Source organism: Ostrea edulis, chromosome 3 (assembly GCF_947568905.1).
Source record: "Ostrea edulis chromosome 3, xbOstEdul1.1, whole genome shotgun sequence".
Taxonomy (NCBI): Eukaryota; Metazoa; Mollusca; class Bivalvia; order Ostreida; family Ostreidae; genus Ostrea; species Ostrea edulis.
In genome coordinates, this window is record NC_079166.1 from 74,043,721 (window position 1) to 74,068,789 (window position 25,069).

At 35.3% G+C, this 25,069-nt stretch overlaps 1 protein-coding gene across 7 annotated transcripts in view; it reads right to left on the reverse strand.

Moving 5' to 3' along the window:
• Positions 1–229: 229 nt before the first annotated feature.
• Positions 230–25,069, reverse strand: part of LOC125677093 (protein draper-like) — a 30,863-nt gene continuing 6,023 nt past the window's right edge. For 2 of the 7 annotated variants that reach the window (XM_056158897.1, XM_056158900.1), the window contains exons 2-5: positions 4,938–5,016; positions 3,316–3,374; positions 1,063–1,197; positions 253–659 (exon numbers count right to left, since the gene is read on the reverse strand). In XM_056158897.1, coding sequence (XP_056014872.1) covers positions 373–659; positions 1,063–1,197; positions 3,316–3,374; positions 4,938–5,016 — 560 coding nt within the window. In that variant the 3' untranslated portion in view covers positions 253–372. Of the gene's footprint in view, positions 660–1,062; positions 1,198–3,315; positions 5,017–7,550; positions 8,025–15,030; positions 15,294–15,710; positions 15,770–25,069 lie in introns of those variants that run through there. The other 5 variants (XM_056158899.1, XM_056158898.1, XM_048915071.2 and 2 more) reach the window with 5 other exon arrangements.

Genomic DNA, 25,069 nt, shown 5'->3' on the forward strand with positions numbered 1-25,069 from the left:
GAAAGTGATACACGTAATTATTGTGACAGTAGGTTGAATATTCTCTGAATTGTTTCATACCGATCGTTATGCAGTTCTTTTAATATACTGATTACCCCATTGACCTGATCAAGAATCGGATCTCATTGGTGGGGAATATTTACTACTTTCGGCACCCGATCTTACCTTTCGTGTTTCCAGTGGACCGTGTTGGCCCTACTTTCAATGTTGTATTTGTTATAGAATATCTAAGACTAATCACTCCTTGTTAACTTCACTTTTTTATAAAATGAAAAAAAAAAAAGAACAAAAATATCGGGAATGACGCAAATCCAGTGCTGTCCATTACAGCAAATGCATACAAGGTGTGCAGATATATTTCAAATAGAGTGCTTATATGTGAAGTGTCACAATATCGTCAGGCTCTGCGTATAAAGATCGTCTCTCGTGGTCTTCGCTGTGAATGTTCTTTATTTTTGCGTATATCCACAGGATGATATAAGCTAGAGTGCAAGTCAATAAAACGGTGCCAAATCCTAACACGAGGTGAAGTAAGTGGTTTTCATTGACATCGTTTGGCGAAGTTAATTCTTTGTTATGTTTCTCAGCACCAGATGTAATGGTATGCATACTCTTATCATCCGTCCGATCCGTAACCTGGTTTGGAGTTGTTGATGAGCCTATAAAGGTACTGATCAATTTCAAAAGAAAAAATATTTGTGTTGTACATTGTAGCTTTAAATTTTTTAAATGATAATTTTCTAGGTACATTACAAGTGTAAAAAAAAAAAGCTATGCTATAAAAACGAAATGCCGTTTCTCTGTCTTCGGTATTAAGTAAATATCATAGTCATGTACTGTTTAATAGCTTATGCTTATTTCTAATCAGCGTTTGTAAATTATTTGGATATGAAAAGTACAATTGCTTCAATTTGAAATTAATCTCTCTCTCTCTCTCTCTCTCTCTCTCTCTCTCTCTCTCTCTCTCTCTCTCTCTCTCTATTTCTCTTAATTGATTAATATGAAGTTAAGCTACATGTTACAGCGCAAACTATAAAATGCGAAACATGAATGATTATGCACCTTGTAAATGTAAACATCCGATTTGGAAATCACAATCCATCTCATTGCACAGACACGTGTTCAAACAATGCATCCCGTAATAGGGGTATCTGCACTGCTGTTTACAGTCTTTTCCGGTATATCCTACGTTGCAAGCTACAAATACACGACAGGGGGTGACTGAAATTCACTACTTACTCATCTTCTGTCAGGGTATGTCAAATTTTGATTCATAAAATAAAAGGTTAAAGAGGCACTATGGCTCATTTTAGGCAACAACACAAAAAAAAAAAAAAATCTTGAAATGACAATTTTTCCAGCGCTTTCTGAATTTTGTTGCATAGCTTAATGTATCAACTTTGAGAAAATCTCACTTACCTAAAGTTAGAAATTCTCATGTTAGCGTAAAAATTAATAGTTTTTTATGGTCTATACAGAAATATAAATTCTCTCCCTTCAGTCAGCAGACGCATGCGAATTAACGGTAAAAATGTAGCATGTCGTTCAGTGAGAGAAAGTGGAGTGGATAGATCCAGACTTTTGACATATTCTTCTGAAATTTTCTTTGGAATCAGTATGACCGTTGGAAAACAAAGATGTAGGAGAAACGCATGCAGCACTCAGTGGCGGATCTAGGATTTCTAAAGTGTGTGTGTGTGTGTGTGTGTGTGTGTGTGTGTGTGTGTGTGTGTGTGTGAAAGTCTGGAGATTTACTCACAATACGTGGCGAAAAAATGGAGGGGTCCTGGTATCCTCTAAATCTGCCTTTGGGTCTAGCCGCGAATACACTATTTTAAAACTAAGTGATATTTTTATCTAAAGATGACACGTTTTAGCGGTAAAAACATAGGTCAATAGGAACATGGGATGGTTTCTGTTCAAATAATGATTTATAATTACTTAATTATATGAAGCAGCAATTGATTTCATACTTCTAAGACGAGTGTATACCCCTAAGGGATATTTAAATAATTTTCTACACAGCATCTTTGCTGTCATTTAAAAGCATGAAAGGTGAAGATAACGAACAGTGATCGATCTCATAACTCCTATAAGCAATACAAAATAGATAGTTGGGCAGACACGAACCCCTGGACACACCAGAGGTGGGATCAGTTGCCTAGGAGGAGTAAGCATTCCCTGTCGACCAGTCACACATGCCCTGAGCCCTATATCCTGATCAGGTAAACGGAGTTATCCGCAGTCAAAATCAGTGTGCCAAGAACAGTCTAACAATTAATATGAAACACGTCAGACAGCATTTGACCCAATGATAGGTTGCATTGACAAACTAGATCGTTATAAATACCATAGAATTTGTGAAATGTGGACTTCAATCGAGACTGTTGAAACCCCTGTACCATATACTTGTTTATCAGTAGCTTGCCTCAATTAATAAACTGACAATACACAGAACAAGCTCTTGCTTATCGAATCAGCTGGAAAATATAAACAACAAATCGAGGCAAGCTACTGACAAACAAGTTGGTGGTACAGGGTTTCAACAGCCTCGATTGAAGTCAGCATTTCGCAAATTCTATTCTCGTTATAACGATCTAGTTCGGCAATACAACCTCGCATTGGGTCAAACGCTGTCTGACGTGTTTCATACCGATTGTTTAGCCGTTCTTGGTACACTGATTTTGACTGCGGATAACTCCGTTTACCTAATCAGGATATAGGGCTCACGACGGGTGTGACCGGTCAACAGGGGATGCTTACTCCTCCTAGGCACCTGATCCCACCTCTGGTGTGTCCAGGGGTCTGTGTTTGCCCAACTATCTATTTTGTATTACTTATAGGAGTTATGAGATTGATCACTGTTCGTTATCTTCACCTTCCATGCAGGTGATAATGGAATATTGCTACATAAATATCGGAAGTTGACGGTGGAGAAGCTGAAATCATCCCGTTTGTCATACGGTTGAGTTGTCAGTTGGCCGTTAATGTCTACTTGTTATGGAAATAAGCATTCACAAGTCCGAGTCAGCATGAATACACCTTTGAATTCCGGATGATCATCATAGCGCAGTTGAGAGCAAATTGATGCATCCAAATTGTTCAAAATTGTCAGTATCGATATGATTTTTATCATTTTATCAATACGTGTTTTAAAAACACTTCATTGAAATATGAAAAATGAGCAGTAGTGTCTCTTCAAACAATCATACGAATTGGATGCACATCAGCAATTCAAATCTAACAACATAAAAAGGCAACAAGAATCACCGACTTGTGAATTTACATAGTATACAGTTGTATTATCTTACTCACGTACACACTGGTTGACTCTAGGATCCCAAACCTCACGAGAACAGCAGCCATCATCAGCCCTCCATATCAAAGTTAAACAAAATCAACATTAAATAATATGTAAGACATTTCATATATCTGTAAGACTTTTATTCTATACTTTTTTAAATGAGGAAATTTCACCAGACTGTTTTGGTTATTTCAAGTATGAGTTGTAGTAATAAATATTTTAAGAGCTTAAATGGGGGGTAATGTAATTTTTCCAATTCGCACAGACTTTATTGCTCTGATATTTGGTTCAAAACTTTACCACAGTCACCGAGTGTGTACAGTGTAAATATTACAAGCGAGGTTAATGTGCATGTTAAGAAAAATAAACAGTTTGATGTATTCTTATATACCTAGCCCCTCCTCTTATGTTTCAAGAACCCCATTGTATTGTCCTCTGCTTAGTACTATTGATAAGATGAATGGTGCTTAGATCAATCCAAAAGTCGAAATCATCATGGAAGTGAAAACTGTATTATTAAAGTCGACATCACAACCGGAATATACTCATTATATTGAATAATTCAAAGGCTAGTGATTGTATGAAATATTAGAATATACATTGGAATGTACAAAAAGATACTTACCAGCTACAGTTAATTCTACCAGATGCAACAAAAAACCATTTGGTGAAGATTAGTGTGCTTAGAAAAAAAATTCCAATCATTTTGAAAAATGTTCATGTTACTCGACACCATTGGAAACATTCGGCAAATGTATAACAATTGCGGAAGTTGTAAGTGAAATGAGTGATAGAAATTGTATATGATGTCATCTGCGTTTTGAGCATATATATATATATATATATATGTATGTGTGTGTGTGTGTGTGTGTGTGTGTGTGTGTGTGTGTGTGTGTGTGTGTGTGTGTGTGTGTGTGTGTGTGTGTGTGTGTGTGTGTGTCGGGGGGGTGGCATCTGAAAATGTCAGATTAAGAGTCGGTCCTGAGTTAGAGCATAAGTTTAGAATTACTTGCGTACGCATACGTTTTTTTTTTTTATTTCATCTTCGAGGAAAAACGACAAAATCTAAGAAAGGTTGCACGTCCAATAAACACTCAGCACGGTGCGTGTCTGATTTACAATGAATAGATGAAGGTAACGAGCAGTGATCAATCTCATAACTTCCTAAAGGATATACACTACATGGAATACATAAATGTGGATTGAGAAACATTAATGTTTTGAATTTAAAAACACCATAATTGTCAGGATAACTACGGTGAACCAAACTATCATTAATTTTAATACCACTCATCCCTAAAAATAAATAACATAAGGAATATTAAAAACGTGATAATTTAACACCATACAGGAAACTTCCATAGATTAATGTGTTTATTTCCATGTGTTTATTTTAAGGAAACAAATCACTGAAAATATAAGATTTAACATAAAATCCTGAATCTATTTTTATTTTATCTAATGGAAGTATCAGTAAAAGATGAGAACTGCATTCAATACTTGTAGTGTATTTTTGCAAAAATTTCCAGGCTCTTTTCCCAATTGAAACTTTAACCGAACGAAGACCTATTAGTATTATGTTTTAGCATCTGATATATCCGTTGTTTCTATATGAAGAATATGGACCGACAACCTTGTAATAGCGTGCTTCTTTCGCAGTTCCTTCCACATTGTAAGACTATGTGACGTCACGATGAGTATTTCATTGATACCTAAAACAATCAATCAATCAAATATAGAAAATTGGTTAAATGCCCAGCTAAAGATATTTCATGAAATATAAACACATGGGAAAGGCAGAGAAGACAAAGCCACATGCGGTTGTATATATTACATGAAAGGTGAAGATACCGAATAGTGATCAATCTCATAACTCCTATAAGCAATACAACATAGATAGTTGGGCAAACACGGACTCATGGACGCATCAGAGGTGGGATCAGGTGCTTAGGAGGAGTAAGTATCCCCTGTCAACCGATATTTTAATGATTATCAGTTGCAAAAACGGGAGGGATATGTTTTGCTAAAGTTCTCCTTTCGTAACTCATATAACTCCCTGAAAATACTGCATATGTACTATTTTGAAGGAAGTCAATCAGCAAGTAAACTATGTTTGAACATTCCATTTCGCTTCTACATGTTGAACAGTATCAAATATTATTTAAAATTGTTACTATTGTACCTTCAATACATAAAATCAAATCATATTGAAACAATCATAACACTGTCTGTCTACTGAGTTTAAACGAGACTGTTGAAACTCTGTAGCAGCAATACGACCTGCTTCCATTTAAAATTGATAATACGCACAACATGCTCTCATTATTGAATTAGTTGAGAAGCATAAAGAATATAAACAGGTCGATGATGGGGGAGTCATCCCTTTTTTTTTTTTTTTTTTTTTTTTGGTCATAAAATTGAATTGTTAATTTGCTATTAACACATGAAGCAGGTACTGGAAGACTGGTGTCTTTGAATTCAAGTTTACAACGATCTACCGAATCACCATATAAATTCAACTGAGTATTATTAATAGATAGGACATGAATTCATATGAAAACTATAACTTATTGCTGTTTGAGTCTATATCTCTTAGAATTCCATGTCGTCGAAAATCTCACCAGCACAACATCTTTATACATTCACTGTCACATTTCACAAAAGCTAGTTACTTATCACAGTAGCACTTGGTATTAACACTGATCGTTGTTTACCATGTAATGAGTATAGACTTTTACTTAAATATTAGGAAATATAACCGTCTAAGATACATGTTAGGTAAAGCGGACTACGTAAAGATCGAAGGCAGGCATATTTCGCGATATTTAACGAACAAGTGAAAATGTGACATTAAAGTTCAAGTAGTCCCGGGATTTTACCGTAACAACTTCTGTAGTTCTGTAATGGGCTCGATTTAAAAAAAAATGACCATACTCAGACCATCTCTCGCGTATCAAACCAGTTGAAAAATATTAGCACATAATCCAGGTGATAATGGAATACTGCTAAATAAATATGGGAAGTTGACGAAACAGAAATCATCTCGTTTGCCATAAATTTGTGTTGTTAGTTTGCTGTTGGCATATATATCCAATAAGATATCCAATTACAATGCAGATGAAATATCCGGTATCAAGGATAATCCTTATGTATTTTTATTGATAGGTAAAAAGAACATCTAATGCATAATGGATACAGTTTTGACTTGGGAAATTAAATCAGTACTCATATTGGCAATCAAGGATCTTCAGATTAATTCAAGTAGAACTCAGGACGTCGTTTCATCGAACATCGTAACTAGTTGCGTAAACTTAATTTGGCGTAACTTTCTGACTTGATTATATGCTTTACGTAAGTCTGTTTCATCAAATGACGTAACTATATAATTCACGTAAGGTTTCTACTAACTAGTAGAAATGCTACGTGAAGTCAGACCCTAACGTAAGTATCTACGTAAGCAAATAACATGGCTAAATATTTGTTTATTCGGACAGTAACCTCTAAAGAAGAGTGAATAATCGTTTGCACTTTTGTATATCAAACTGCAATGTACACATGTACTTCATAGCATATTTAGTATACAACATTTAACAACGTCCGTGGTCTGTTCTTGCGACTTTCTCATAACAATCAGACGAACGTATCAGAGCAATTGTACTTAAACTCGGACTAGCAAAGATGCAAACAGAAGTAATTTGGATGTAACTATTGTCAAGAGTTTTGCTTTCATAGATCTTCTGGAAATTTTAAAGGTTGTAGCGATTTCAGAATCCAACGGTGTATAATGTGTCATTTCCAGTTGTCTCCGTGGTCAACGCACGATTTTGCAGAACTTTTTTTTTACGTTACACATTTATGCAAATGAAGTACAAACGTTAACAATAACACATGTATGATGCTGTGTTACTGTAGATGATTTTCTGAAACTCAATGATGTCTATAGTATTAAGTCTGTTGGCGAGTTTCATTTCGGGTGAATATAAAATTCATGAAATCATATGTGTGTATCCAAGGATGAATGAAGATATAACCCACCAACAAAAAGTATTACTAATGAAAGATTAAAAATATGCCTGTGTAATTATTATTTTAAAATATGAAACTACGTTTTTCTTCAACAACTGAAAAATGCAGTTTTACTATAAAGTCACTTAGGAGAAAGCAGACTGAAATCATGGGCCTGTGGGACTGGGATAGTCCATCTACAGGCTAACATAAATAAATCTGATTAAGTTTGTTGACGTACCTCTTGTAAACACCGACTGTATCATTCATATTCAACTATACACGTGTATTTCTTAAGGAGGTCACCCATTAAGGAAGGTGAGGCACAATACCTTTTCAAAAATTTCCCCCAACTACATGTTCGTTTCATTTGTGTGTAGAAATTGGCAAAATATTTTCATATAAAAGAACTGTAGTTTACGTTTCACATTCATGCAGTGCTTGTCTTTGATTTAGCAACACAATTATAAAATCACCATCACCGAGCCTACATTGTATGTTATTTTGCGGAAGTATCCTTCAAATTCAATCAGAACCCAATACATAATTATTTTAGGGAATAAATAGTGTGAGCGATGTAAATTTCCGTATGTGAAGTGGAGATTGTTTACTCTTTATCTGAATATTTATTGTGTCATTATCAATAGCTATGACTTTAAAATAATCAATCATTAGGATATCCGTGTAACTACAATTTTATATAAACCATCAAAAACTCTATAAAGATGCCTGTGTTTTTCCTTTGCAGTAATGTAGTAACACAGGCGATATTTAGTAACCCGAAAAGAGGGATTCAAACAGAACATCAGTGTCCATAGAACAGAAGAGGTGACATTGTATTTGACCTTTCTTAATTTCGTATTCTTTACAGAAATTATTATATTTGTCGCTGTTCGTTATCTACACTTTTTCATTGTTCTTGTATAAGTGCATATGAATTCCCCAATCTCCCTATTTAGTTCCAATATCCGGGTGGTGCAGGGGTAGCGCTCTCGCTTCTCACCGCTGCTAACCGAGTTTGATCCCCGTGATCAACAGTGGTTGTATGTGAGAGAGTATGGCGGTCGCCCGCTCGAACACGCGAGTTTCCTCCGGGTACTCCGGTTTCCTCCCACATAAATGATCCCCTAGCGCAAACTCCGTGCATCAAGGGACCCCATTGGAAATAAGCTTTCGAGCTTTCATGGATTATCCTTGGTATTTATGTATGTTTGTATGTATGTATATACCGAATAAACAATTATTTAAATTACAACAATAAATTCACTACTAGAAAATTGCATCAAATCTGAGTTGGAGAAACACTATTGAATTAAATCTATATATAACGGCACGTCAGGTGTATTTTATTTTTAATTAACAGATATTTTTTTCCTTGTTTAGCACTAACTTTTGTCTCAGCTGTTTCACCGTGTACAATGCCACATGCGGGGACCGTGATCGGTGTAGCGCGGGGGTGTGATTTCGAAGCGAAGAAAGTAGGTCAATAAGTATTCAAAGACTGATTGTGTTTAATCAAAATAAATCTAGATAGCCAAAAGTATTGCACGGAAGACAGTGGTTATTGGCAAGCTAGCACTAGCAACTGGGGAGTTTAGAACTCTTTGGAAATACCCAAACACTTCGACAATATACAAGTAGGGTAGGCGCCGGGTATATTTTTCGGTGTATTTAATGAGAAATATCCACTCCTACTGCATAAACTCCAAAGTTTTTTTGACCAGAAACATTACCTTTGAATGGGACTCAATATTCGACTGAAAAAACCAACACAAAAGCATGATATGCCGAGTATTTGACTGAAAACCCTGTGTGGCGTAGGGGGGTGAAAATCTTGTGGCGTAAGGGGGCCGAGAATCCTTTTAACGTAAGCAAAGTTTCTCACTAAAATACACATCTTCAGCACAGCGAATATTGTCTTTATTCAAAATTATATGGAAAATTCTCAAATCATTTTGTTCAAAGGGAACCCAAGTAAAATCACAGTGTATGATTGACTGTTATCTATATGTTTAAACTTATGTGTGTTTTGCAGAGTAAAACTGATTGCATGTAGAGGAAATGATGGAATCCCAACCAAACAAGCACATATATACGATTTGTGCGAGAAATATTATATGCGTCAAAATCAAACTTAAGGCATTTTTCACAGTGCAGCGCGAGATATTTCCCCCTGAATACAGGTGGCGCATAACACGTTGCGGTCCTATTCTCCACTCAAAGGTTCGTGCGCTACGAGCACCAATCTAATTAAAATTAGATGTTAGATCCGCTAACATACTCGCTACACGTCATCTTTGTTGAAGTATACATGAAAAGATCCCCCGATGTCGCCATAGTTTAAAATTTAAACAAAACACGCGATAAATAAGTCACGATTGTGGGTGCCGCCATTTTTTCTCTTCCTTACGTAAACAATATATGGAATTGCGATATGAAGGCGGAAATTTGATTGGCTGTTGCAAATTTGACCTCTGACGTGACCCTCTATGGGATGTTAGATGTTTGTGTAGCGAGCGGATCTAACATCTAATTCTAATTAGATTGTACGAGCACTAGACCTCTGTCAACGGCTTTTTACAGAAATCTTGTAAAAGTTTCTAATAATTCAACATTTATGTTTTGGACTAAATATTTAGTCATATTATGAAATGCTTTTGGTGCAATTTGATGGGTGCTTACTGTAAAATGTTTAAAATCACGGTTTTTTTATACTAAATTTGGAACTACTTCGTAATATGCGTATGAATGTAGGTCATTCACGTGGTAGAGATCACTGTAAACATGGAATCAAAAGTAAGGAAGGCTGTAAAACATTCCATAACACTTGTAAAATAAGAGACAAACAGCTTAATGGTAAAAATGTACTTATCAAAGTGCCAGTGCGCTATGAAAGAGCCTGATGTATCACATGTTGCCAGAACTTTTAAAAGGAAAGGAAATGAGAATGGCTGTGTATATCATTTGATTGTATTGTCACGTGATTGCAAGTGTTGACAGAGATGTAAGAGAATCTTGCGTAACGCACCCTTTGGCGAGAGAATGCTTGCGGTCCATGTTCAAACAAACTCTGGCTGAGTTTGGTTGCGGTCCTCAATTCATTGCAGCATTATAAGGATTTACTATTTCTGATTGTACATGTAAATAAGTGCCAGTTAAGGAATAGTGTAATTACTGACAATTTGAAATGATATTGCTGACGTTGTACAATACTTTTAGTCATTGATTATATTTATGTGTCCCTTGTGTGATTTTTTGCAGTCCTAAAAAAAATTATACCAGGGTAAGGATGTCATTAAAATATCAAGTTTTCATTATTACTTTTCAGAAATTACATGTAGAAACAAAGCATGCAAGTATTATCTTGTAATCATTTCACACTGTGGACAAAAATATACAATCATGTACATCAGGAGTCAATGACCGCAACATGTTAATTTTATCGAACACGCTTCTCTAATGCAATATTTTTGTTGAAATATGTTTACTCATGTGTAATTCGATCTTTTGAAAATCAATGTTAGTGTAAATCAACTTACTCAAATGTACACAAAAATAATTATCAAACACGTAGCAATAGAAGGGAGTGTTTTTTACTGTACATGCATAGTTAGTTAATTTTACAAACAAAGTTTGATCTATAAAATACCTCCATTAATAAAATAATATTTGAATTATAAAATTTAAGGAACCGATCAATCTCTTGCCCTCCATCCCCCGCGATTTAGGATTTAAACTGGGTTTTGTTATATTTGTTTCGTTTTTGCTTTTCAAGAATTTTCAGACGCTTGTGAAGTGGACGTCTCCCCCCACCCCTCCCCTCCCCACTTTTTTGGGGGGAAAAAATCCTACGTGCCTGAAAACATTTATATCATATGCTTTCATCTTGCTTTATTTCTGGATATTCGTGAAATTCTTGGTATTACATGTAATTGTATCATAACTTTGACAGAATTAAACCTTAGACATGACTGTCTATCTCATCCTCATGTCTAGTTATGTAATCGTTTCATACTGTTTGTAAGCTTTAATGTACATAAATCAATATTAGGGTGAGATAGACAGGGAATCCACACATTTAAAAGATATTATGGTGCAAAAAATGGGGGGGGGGGGGCTAAGTAGTATCCATACCTCAGGTGTCTGTGTTTATTTAACCAAAGATTGTTTTTCTTTCTGATCATTGCATTATCTGAAATTATCAATAGTTCATGTCAATTTCATTAAAATATGAAACTGTCTTAATCATCTGGTATTGTGGTATTTCAGAAAATGTTTTTAATGAAAATGTAATGGCATAGAAAGTCACACACATCATTATCGGTTTATCGTACGAATATCAGAGTAACTTTGAACAAGTTTGAATTTGATATTTATATATTCACTGTGTTCAAGATGAGGATTTTGGTAAGAAACTTTGCGAGTCTCAGTCCCCCTACGCCACAAGATTTTCACCCCCCTACGCCACACAGGGTTTTCAGTCAAATACTCGGCATATCATGCTTTTGTGTTGGTTTTTTCAGTCGAATATTGAGTCCCATTCAAAGGTAATGTTTCTGGTCAAAAAAACTTTGGAGTTTATGCAGTAGGAGTGGATATTTCTCATTAAATACACCGAAAAATATACCCGGCGCCTACCCTACTTGTATATTGTCGAAGTGTTTGGGTATTTCCAAAGAGTTCTAAACTCCCCAGTTGCTAGTGCTAGCTTGCCAATAACCACTGTCTTCCGTGCAATACTTTTGGCTATCTAGATTTATTTTGATTAAACACAATCAGTCTTTGAATACTTATTGACCTACTTTCTTCGCTTCGAAATCACATCCCCGCGCTACACCGATCACGGTCCCCGCATGTGGCATTGTACACGGTGTGTTTTTAAACTTCTATAGTTTCGTCTAGCACTGCGTGAAAGCTAAATACCAGACTAGCACACACTACCTGAGTGCCCCCACGTTATGTTGACAATCGTATTCTTAATATTGCGTTGTAAAAGAGGATTAGTCTCATATATATATATATTTCCACAAACAAACAAAAAACAAACAAACAAAAAACCTGTATAATATGTTCTCAAAACTATTTTACCCCGTCTAATAAACCAAGAACCGCACAGTGAAAATTTATACACTTTTTATAGAGTTGATCCGATTTGCATGCACGTGCCGCTTGCATGCTAACATTTGTTCATTTCATCTCTGTTCAGGGGATGATTTCATTCGATTTAGCCATATCATAACTATTACGACAATTGCTATGGACGTACCAAAGGAGAATCCGGAAGTTGTTGGGAATATGTTTCTTATCACTTTGTATATTTACAAAATATGTGAACTTTGTAAATAAAGATGATCCGTAAACGGAAACGCGTTAACATTAGATTTAGTACATCAGCTGACCAAGCGAACATTATTTTCAACTCCTTGGATATGGCAAATGCAACGAATCATTTCTCAATTAATAAACATAACTATATTAGTTCTATTAAATGTTGTCATTTTCAAAAGGTCACTTCGTGTACTTGTGGTGATCAAACTGTCATTGTACATGTATTTACAATATTTCAGAACCTGTGCCTAATATCAATGTATAAAAACATGCTATAATCAAGAGTATTAACAACGTGAAGCTCCGAACCAGATATCTGAAAGAGTTGTCTCCCTGTAACCGTAGGATTTGGATTTTAAAAATGATTAATGGTGGCACTATCTCGTACGAAATATTACAAAAGTGTTAAATACATGCAATGTACAATGTCTTCATCGGAAAAGGCATCAATGATGTTATGTGAGCCTGCCGAAATAATGGTAGAGATATCTTATTTGCATATTCATCATCAGACACCTGACGCTCGCCAATGAGATATCTTGAAATGCGCTAAACCACATTACATAAAGAGTTCGGAGTTATACACCAAATACACGAGGATAACGATAGACAGATAAAAATTGAATGCGGTAACATTATCCTATGTATATATATTTATCTACTATTTGCAAAATAACAATGGTGTGTATACTGTTGTATTAAATTAGTGGGCAGATCAAAGATGTAATGTTTCTCCCTCAATTACCTGCCTACCTGTCATCCATTTCTCAGAGCATCCATTTCGTTCGTTTTAATTATTCAAAACGAATAAGGAATATTTGGCTTTTTCTTTTACTTTAGATTATGCATCATATCATTTGATTGCCACTCTCACGCGAACCCCATTCACATCTTTACAAAAATGATTTAATCATTGATTTATAATTGTACAATCGATGTTCAATAATTTAATGAAAGATATTTCATTGGGTATGCTGAATAAATACGTGTCTACACATGCAAGAATTAACTTCAATTTCAGTGCGAATGAAGTCAGACATATTATTAGAATTTATTTTTAACTGATGTTACAAAAACCCGATATAGTTGATATGTTAATGGGTAGTCGATAATATATATGCTGCATTTAATAAATTTTGTGGAGGGGATTGTAACATGTTACATGGTAAATTATCAATCAAAATATATTTAACATTTGCATAAGATAATTTAATTCAGATTACATATATTAATTATTTTATTTTTTCAGAATTCGCTCATATCATTTTTCAATTACAAACTGCACATAGTGCGTATCGCATGATTAAAAAATTTCCTGTCTTGTTTGCTTTCTTCTTCTTTTTTTTTGATGATATACCTCCATTAGATCAAAAACAGTAAATGTATTCCTTATCATTTCAATGTTCTATAAAACATTGAGTTTATATCAAATAATAAAACATGACATGATTTAAGTGAATTAGCGATTTATTCTTAGACTACATTTTGAGATGGGCATTGTATTTTGTGGGAAAATGTCAACTAAATCCGTTAATGACAACCTCCACGAATTGTTGAGCAGACGGGTTTTGTGTGAACTGAAAAGAGTAGTGTTAATGAGTAAAGAGACAATTCCTGTTGAGAGAAAATTGCTGGGATTTTGTTGAGTGGAACTGGATTTGATGTCGCAAATAACGGCAAGCGTGGGAAATGTATACGGTACATGTTCACGATGCTTATCTACCAAACAGGTATGTTCCTCTAGACGGTTGTGACGGCTTCTGGGTGGATAAGTGAGTGTTACAGAGGGTTTTTCAAGTTTTATAAGCAAAGTGCTAAGACCTCACTGTTGTTGTAACGTCTTACGGAAGCCTCGTTTCCGTCCCCAAATATAAACATCACCGGAGTTTGAAACCATCGTCGTTAACGGTTAAAGACATGAATATCGCACTTGTTCTGAGGTGTATCTGGCATTTGGGTTTGTGACATGAAGGAAGTTGTTGCAGGGTATGAACTGGACTATTGTCATTCCCGGTTGAGTACATTTGACTCTTGGGAGCAGACGTTTGTTGTGTGTGTGTGTTGTGGGTTTTTTTTCAGTCTCAAACTCAAATAGCCATGTATCTTTCATTTTGCAAAATTAATTGTTTTACATTTATCATTTGTATTTGATGTTTGTTTGTTTTTGCGGAATAAATTTATATAGATCAATAGAATTCTTAAAAAGAATTTCAGGATTCCCAATCTATGAATAGATCTATGAATACGAAGCATACATAGGAATTCCCAACATTCGAATGGAAAGAAATTCCAGCAATTTCATTTTCATTGGATACGATGTATCACTAATTTTTCAACCAATGGTAAAGCGTGTAACATGCGTGATTGAATGATATACTAATTACTCCGCTTACCTGGCACAGTGGGATCGGGAGCCTAGGAGAAGTAATTACCCCTAATGACCGCTCACACGCACTGTGAGTCCTATATTTCATTCAGGTAAATCACACTCCCTTATTGGCACCTAAGATCTCCCACCAAACCGTTATTATGTTAGGCAGTGAATCCATACATAACTCGGGAATACTTAGATTATATTTAAAAATTCCCTTATAAAGCATATGGTGACTGTTATCTGACATCAGCATCAACACCATAGCGCACATTTCTTTTAACACTGCACTACAATTGATGAAACTTTTATTTAATAGATGGGGGTCTAATAATGATTACTTTTTTAACCGCTTCGGTGGTCTAGGGGTTAGAGCGTTCGCCCCGCATGCGGAAGGCCGGGATTCGAATCCCTGCCGCGACAGACCGAAGTCGCTAAAACAGGTAGTGACAATTCCTTCGCCAAACGCTCGGCATCAGGTGTAAATGTCACGGGTCCTCGGAGATGACCTTAAAAGGGATGCCCCGTGGCATAGTAGGTGTAGCACACTTAAGGACCCTCACTGCTCAATGGCCGTAATCGCCGAGCAAAGGCCTAAATTTGAAGACCTTCGCTAGCCGGTATTGGTGACGTCTCGATATGAGTGAAAACGTGAAACAAGATACAATTAATCAACCTCTCTTTGCATTTTATAATACTTGCCTGCTTCGACCCTGGCCTATAAAAATCCGACACTTTGTAAAACAGGACGTTTTCGCAGTTAAGAGATATTCGTTTACAATGTGCATTATGGTTTTTCATATCCATACTATCTTGAATTTTATACGGCAGACTATAAAACATGGCATGGTCCAATTTCCCTGGCCTGTCCCAATTTAGATATCAAACTCACTGTTTTGTGGGTTTTTTTGTTGTTGTTGTTGTTGTTTTGTTTTGTTTTTTCAATGAGAGTTAAGACAGTACACTACATTACAATGTGTTTAGTGTGATGATTTATCATTAAGCTAGTGTGAATTTATTTTAGTATTTTTGGTTGAGATCAAGGGAAATTTATTTTATTCATTGTTACATCAGTGAAGTGGATCGTTAGTAAAATGAGTGTTTTCAATGTGCACATTTACAAAACAATAGAAACACATAATTTATCTTCAACAATTTGAAAAATCAAAACCAATAATAAATCAATGAAATGAATTGCATTTGTATAATTTAAGGTAATTCCCCATACCACATCTTAGTATTGAAAAACTACATTTTTCTATCAAAGTTTGCATGTATTTTGTCGAGGATGTATATTGACGAAAAAATCGAAGAAAAATATGTTTAGCGGCCTTTCCCAGAGTACAGCCACTTCTAAAAATAGAACACGTCACTTTAAACCAAGCAGTATTAATATATATAGATTTTAAGGCACTGTCTTTATTTAAACGATAGAAATATGCCTCTTTCATATGAATTGAAGAAAATGTATTGCATTTGACTATTTTCAATAATTGTTCATCTACTGAACCATGTTCTTGGTTTCAAGGTGATGAAAATACACGTATAGTGGTCAAATTTTGACTAATCATAGCCTACCATATCCGGAAAATTGTGTTGTCAAAAACCTTCAGATTTTTTAAACATTTCAATATGTTTTACCTTTACACTCCAGCAATCATATGACAAAAAGAAGTAGATAGGGTATCGGATAATTTGACAGCCCAATGACCCCCTCTAGGTTAGAAAACCTTGAAAAAAAACGCATATTGGAAAATGGTGTCTAAAATTCCTATCTCTGCAAACATGTTTTATTCATCATTTACATTACTAAATTACCATTTCAAGAAATATTACAGGGTGGTTTTTGAAAAACAGTTTAAAACATTAAAGTTTCAAATAGCTAAAAACCACTTTCATTGATTACCGTAAGCTTTAGGGATCGGGCTTGAAGTTAGAAAAATCCTAATTTTACTATGGAGCTTATTAAATTCATAGCCTACGTCACATGAACACGGACATGATGTCACAATAGATGAAAAAATAAAATTATGTCGCCAGATCTAGTTGGAACAAAGTAATGTAGATCAGAATGATTTTTAAATTTTTAACGCTCATTCAGAGAATGCTAACCTATGCTCAAGTTACAAATTTTGGAAAATTCGAATATTTTAAAACACCTGAATTCTGCATTCCTCGCCCCCTTGGTAATTTTTAGTTCCTGGTAGTTTTTGGCAATACGATACAGCCATGCGATGCCATTCTTAACGACATGTAGCTACCGCGTACATTCCGAGTCGTTTTAATCAAAACATCAGTAAAGGTCATGTCCGGCCAGAAAAGTGTTTTAGATAAAAGAAAATTACATTACAACACCCATGATCCATACTGTACGTACAAGAACACAAACGTACGACACCTAGGCCTAGTCTAGATAGGGCCTAAATATGTGACAAATCTGTCAGCGTATGATCTAAATTGAACACCCTGAAATCATTAGACACAACAGAGATATGCACATACATGTACATGTATATGCACATTTATTACGGATTCGGAGAGCCTCGAAAGCGATTTTTGTCAGGTAAATAAATATAAAAAATGTAGTATAGCTTTAGATTATGCATATATTTTATTTAGATCATGACAACATCGATCGTATTCTTTCAGGTTTAAATAAATCATAGGGAAAAAATAACAAAAATATGTGACTGTCAGTACATGTAGCACACAAACATTTGCATTTTGTTGAATAGGAGATTCGATATTTCTACCCATCATCAGAAATCACACAAAAGAAATGGTCTACAATAGATACATTGAAAGTAAGCAACACTTATTTAAAACATCATAATCTGTAATATTTGCAGAAATCTCACGGGAATTACTGAACGACTGTGTGTCATACACTGTAACGCAATGTTTATGGATAGTTTACGACTTCGCGATGTATATAACTATAAGCATTTTCTCTCTCGGGTTCGTTGAATGTGTGATAACGTTCGTGACTCGTGATTAACGTTTCTAACGTTATTTGACGTGGTCTGGGGAATTACCTTAATACAAATTCAATACGACAGTCATTTCATTCATAGTGTACACTTTGTGGTGTGTATTAGTACAGAAGTTAGGAAGGGAAACGACAAATTATATTATCATTAAACTAAACAATATATTCAATAGAATCAATCAAATTGGTCAATGTGATTAAAATCAGCTCTTTGATCCGCTCCCCTTATTTATTTATTTTTGTGTCGCTACACAAGTAGCGACCAAAAAAAATGAAAATAAATAAAGGAGCGGATCGAGGAGCTGACTTTAATCAGATTGTGAAATTGGTGGTAGTAAATTATTATTTTAAAGTGCACATTTACAAAACAACAGAACATATCATTTATCTGATGTGACTTTGAAAACCTAGAACAAATGAAAAATCACTGAAATCAATCAATATTTGGAATAAAAAATAGTTTTGGTTGACACCAAGAGAAATTTTAGAGGCCAAATTTGAGGCCAGGCCAACTTTTGATGCCAGGCCAAAATTTGGGTTGGGGCCAGATTAAAGGCCAAAATCGGAGCTAGCTCATTTGTCAAATGGTACCAGGTCATGTTTTAAAGTATGCCAGTTTAATACACCCTTGGAAGTAAATGTAAACAATGCATTCTATACAATTTAAACATCGTATGCACTACTTTTAGAATGGAATGTTGTTTTTAAACGTCAACAGGTAATATTTATTACAACGATGCAAATAGAGCGGATAAGATAAAAAAAAAAATGGGTCACGTCAACAATATACGCAGGCTTTTTAAATTACAAAAGAGGGCAGTCAGGATCATTTTACATATCAAAGTACCTCATTCAGTGTCAACTTCTTGCATGCTATCAAATTTGAGATGGATGCCTTTGATTGACTATTTCATTTATCGAAAAATTATGCTTATGTTTAAAGTTTTACATCATATGACTCCAGAGTATTAGCATGTTTTTAGATTTGTGAATGAGGTAACACAAGAAATACAAGAAAGAGCTCTACTAATTTTATTTATGTTACAAGAGCCAAACCAGAATATTTTAGATCTTTTATCATTTCAGCAGTGATTTTATGGAACTCATTACCAAATTTTATAAGAAAATGCAAAACTATCACAACTTTTAAATCAGTCTACCTAAAACATTTTGATCCTCAATGATACTCGTGTGTTTATTGTCTCATTTCATTTAGTTCTTGTCTGTATGTATATAAACTGTGATATTTCCATGTTTTGTGATATATGTTCTCGATATGTATAATTATATGTTATAGACAGGACCACAATGTAAACTAGTTCATACAACTAATTGTGTAATCTTGTATAAACAAAGAATTATTATAGGTCTGTTTAACTTCTACGTAAACTTGAGATGAATTTCAGGACAGCATTGGTATTTTTGATTGAAAAAATCCATATCTTGTGATTAGTCATAAAGATGCTTTATTTAACACCAATTTGATTATACGTGCAAGTACTCTTAAATTGATGTACAAGTGAAGATAATGAACAGTGGTCAATCTCATAAACCATATGAAGAATACAAAATTTAGAAAAAGGCAAACACGGACCCCTGGAAATACTGAAGGTGGATGTAGGATTAGGTGACGAGAAAGAGTAAGCAGTTCTTGTTGGCCGTCAGAAGAAGTTGAAGTCAGCTCATTTGTCATAAAGTTGAGTTGTTAGATTGCCGTCAGTAGCATATCCAAATACTGGGAAGAAATGGAAGAATGCCAATTCAAAGTCTTAATTTATGCATATCATTAACGTCATCGTTTTCTTTCTTTCGTTTAACAATACCATGGCAATAAGACTTAGGAAGTACGTCAGTATTTTCTTTCACAATCTGCACATCCCAACAGGATTTTGCAAATGAAGGACAAAACTTGAAAACTATTAATATTGTAGTCAATTTCAAAACAACAAGAATTGCATCACAACATCAGGCTCAACAAGACTGGTGATGCTGCAAATTATAATTTGAGCGCTTACGTTATAAACTATTCCATGGCTGCTTCTACGGAAGCCGGTAGATGCCAGGGTAAACCATTATTTGTATAAATTAGATGGCGGTCACCATTTGATCGCCAGTTGAACTAAATATTGATGCTCACCAATGCATAAAAGGAATTTATAGAGCAAAGGTCCTTATTGCAAGTGAAGATTTTTATGGACATTCATTTTGCTGCAATGTGAAGTATTTTTCATTCCAAATTATATATTTATATCACCAATCGTATTCATTTACATAAGAATAATATATGGGCATTTAATATTGATCGAACAAATATGAGTATGACTAGCATAATATACTAGATACAATTCGAAATTATTATTCTTTCCGAATTCATGAACCATCTTTCCCAGTCTCATTCATATTACAATTTAATAAAAACAATGTTTTATCAGGTTGCCAACAAGTATAGTTAATTTGGATTCGCAATCACATCATCGTCTGTGTACTCGTATAACTTACCCCAGTCATTCCTTGTAATTTAATGCTAGCGACAGAGATACTAACCTTCGTTTATCAAAATGTACATAAACTCGGAAAAATACAAGTCAACTAAGCCGCGCAATGTTTCACTTAGCAACAACGACAAAGCGTCGCGTCTAGCTGTGAGGGTCGCCATCTTTCATCTTAGTTCTACGGAGCCTAGCCTATATTTATCAAAATATTGTATCGAAAGTGAAGTTTGTCATGATAGAAACTATGTGTAGATTATGCATACAATGGGTATTTCGCTGCCTTTTAGAGATAGAGATCGACTTTGAAGTCGCTCATCTCCGACAATTGAGAAAATACGGGAAATTGCAAATTGCAAAATAAATCTTCAAATATCAGAGAATGCAATAATTTGCGGCTTTTAACCCTGTGAAAACTTCTACTACATGAAAACTTACCATTGCATACAACGCTGTCGCTAATAGTAAATCCAACCCAAAAAGATAATGTATAAGCAAGTGACATGTCAGATATTGCAATCCACATGTTAATGTGACTGACGTCATGTGATAAAATGTGACGTATGAATCTTTGTTTGCTTTGTTGAAAGGCGAATCAAGCAATGAAACACCCTCCATCCCCACCCACTCCTTTTCCCAGTGAAAAATGTATTTCAAAATGAACAGGACAATGCTTACTTGGTAAATCATTAATGCGAATATATTAGAGAGAGAGAGAGAGAGAGAGAGAGAGAGAGAGAGAGAGAGAGAGAGAGAGAGAGAGAGGAGAGAGATGCTAATATTGACAACGAGAAAACAATATGTGTATCAAACCGAAGAAACTTATTGTACATGTTGGCATTCTATTCCTTAGAAGACTGAAAACAAAGTTCCGGTTTCCGGTTGTCAAGTCTAACCGCTATATCCCTCCCTCCTCACGTCTTCAAATATTCCTTCGACAGGTCGACACAAACGCGTAACAAGTCGACATAACTAACAACTCGACATTATTACATGACAAGTCGGCAATTTGACAAGTGATGACAGAAACATTCCACCTTAGAGAACATATTGTTGCCGACATAATTTTTAAATATTTGTTTGGTTTTTTGAGCCGACTCGCGATAGCGAAAAGACCCTTGTTATCACCGGCACCGCACTTCGGATTTTGAGTACAAACCATTGTTGATACATATGCGAGATGATGCAAATAGTTCTTAATCTCTGGTCAATGAAATTTCGGCAAAATATGGGAAATATTGTGCATATCAAAGTCGTTGGTTTAAACAAAGTATTGGTTATTGTGTTCTTGCATTTAAAGGCAGTGTTACCTAATTGTAATAATATTCTCTTTATGATTTGGTTTGGAAACAACGCGAACGCGCATGCATGATACGTTACGTCTACCCAGAGTTATCGTTCCTTATACTCACATTAGCAGTGTTATTTTACATGTAAACTCAGAATTCTGACGAGAATATATCTGAAACGAATTAATGAATTCTATATTTACTTTGTTTAAATAAATAAATAATGAACGAGTTAATATCATTTAGATACGCACGTGGTACGTTTTTGCGGGAATACGGTCAAGATACAATCAAACACATTGAAGTGGTAAAATTTTTCCATCGTATGAAATGTTTGGAACGCTGTTAAAATCCACCTATGACGTAATTCTTTTGTTCGAACACTCCATTATTTTTCAGGAATGGAGTGTTCGGAAAGTAGGTCAACCTTTATACAAGTAGATATAAATGCATTCAACAAAAGAATGAAAAACGTAAGACATGATTAAAATGCACAAAGTTTAGTAGCAAGGGGCCCAGCAAAGGTGGATTTTAAGTGAGTCAATGTACTCGTATCACTCCATTCCTTAAAAGCAATGGACCTCGGCCCCGTTCATTAAGGAAGGTGTTCGAAAAGAGTATAAATAAACACAATGAAAATAAGTCTAGTTTTTACGTAAATGAATTCATATATATGAACATTTCCATGTATATATATTTATTATATACCCATCAATGTATCGTTCTTTGATACTGTGGATTTCACAGCGTGTGATCCGGTTTTCCGGATCACCACACTGTGGTTTTCTGATTCCGTATCAGTATCCTCTGAAACTGATGCCGTCACAATGACGTCACAATGCAACAACGCAACGTTATTTGTGGAAAATGTTGACTGCGTCACAAACGAACCTGCGTATACAAAACATAATTTCATGGTATGTCTGTGTTTTCGATCATTTGGATTACATTTATTATCTTATAAATGTGGATTTAAAATGCACAAGGGGGTATATAATAAATTTATCATTACTACAGTAACTTGATCCGAAGAGTTGGATCACGTCTCGTTGACAGGCGCGGATCATCAGATCAAACTCGACGCTTCGCGTCTCGTGTGATCTGATGATCCGCGCCTGTCAACTCGACGTGATCCGACTCTTCGGATCAAGTTACTGTAGTAATAATATATATATATAACATTGCGCATACAGAATTGTCAAGTAACGTTGAGATATCCAGTGCTACGGTAAAACCCTCTGCATGATATCACTTTCTGAAATTTCTTTCAATTCACGCGTTATTGCAAGTTTTGCACACAGCAACACGTGCCGAAGAAGAACAAAAAATCTGCCCATTAAAAAAAGGAAAATGTAATATCATATTTGATATTTTGCGTATATCTGACATTTGAGGTGTTTCTGAAAGAATATTGAATTTCGTGTAAAATGCTTAGAAATAGGAGTCGGCGATGAGTTAGTATCCGCCTAATGCATTTGCCTGTAAACCAGCGTTTGACGAAAAACAAGCATGACATTAATTCAAATTTTCAATATACAAATTACATGTAAGTCAGATAGTGATGAGCAGAACTAAGTATTTTATTCATTTAACTACATGTATCTGTTATAATAAAAACAAAAGAAATTTGCCAAGTTGATTTTCAATCCACTTTTACATAAACATATTTTCCTTTACATAGTCCCTTTCATATTCTCAATAAAAATGCGTTTGTAATAGTATTTATTTATGTACAAAATGAGGATGAAACTAAGTGGATTTTAAATCAATTTAGAAACAGCACATTAAATTTCAATCCATTGTTTTCCAATCGTCCGCGATGAGTTAGTACCCATGCAGTTTCGCCGTCTTCAATTGATTATGTTACAAGGAATCATCAATGCATCATCGGGTAGATAAAGCGGGGCAAGATAGACACTGTAACACGACAAATTCTTTGAAGTGTGAATGTCACTATAGTCGTTCATTATGTTTAATACGAGCATTCACCGGGTGGTACTTGGGAGATGGAGAAGAGCTCGGGAAGAACTCATGTTAATTTGCTTGCTACGGAGTTTTTTAACATGCAAAAGAAGTGTTTCATATTTAACATCTCTTACTTACTGTTCAGACCAAAATGAGTAGGGGATGGGCGAAACGCTTACCTACACATTAAAGGGGACTTGAAACCCCCACCCCTGCATTACTAGAATTACGCCAGCGAGATATATGTGTACATATTTCTTCATTGACTTGAATGTTCATACAGTTTCACGGGGTCTTTGGTGATATAAGGGGTGTATCCGAATATTGTTTACCTATAGTTCTGTAAAAATGAGCGTGGCATCAAACGTCTAACAGAAAGCTCGTAACATTCCGTACAAACGAAAAAATTTTACCACTTCAATGCGTTTGATTGTATTTGAAGATTTCAAGAGAATAATTTGTATCGATACCTGCTACAATCGGTGTCCGGGTTGTTAATGTCTTGTCTTTTGCGGTAGGCTTTTGATATTTCACATGCAAATTTGTGTCAATAAATGATCATCTCATGCAGCATCGCATGTAGATGTGCTGGGTACCATGGATAGTGACCATGGATCTTGAACTTTTATATTCAGTCAATTTTTGAAGCTTTTATGGGTAAATTCCTCTAGCCGATGTGTCGTGTTCCTAGTCTGTGACGTTGCATTTCCATATATATCTAGTTAAGCATATACATGTACGCATGTTTTACCATACTTCAAATGCTTATATTGTTGGAAATCGCGGGTTACTCAACTCCATGAACTCGGAGGCTCTTGAGACCTTTGATTTTTTTTTACATACTTTGTGCTCATTAATTCGCAACAGTGACCCGTTGAATTGCTAATTGTATTGATTAAAAGTATCACTAGCACCAAGGGCTATGAAATGCTAGTTTTGTCTTTCCCCTTAGGTCCCAGGGGTACAGGAGTCCTGAAATCGTTTACATCAAAACATTGGCTAGTTCCCAAAATTGTATATCGATTGAATAATCTCCCATTTTTAGCACAGATATGCGATGTAAACATTTAAACCCACTGTCAAGGTCACATGTCGGAGTTTCTGAAGACCTGTTTACAAGTTACGGCGAATGCATCCGTCTAGTACGGAAGCCGATAGGTGCCAGGGTATAGAATTAATATTTATTTAACTGGCGGCCGCCACTTAATTTATGTGGCGGCCGCCACTAAATTTAACTGGCGGCCGCCACTTATTATCTGGCGGCCGCCACTTATTATCTGGCGGCCGCCAGTTATTAACTGGCGGCCGCCATATAAATTAACTGGCGGC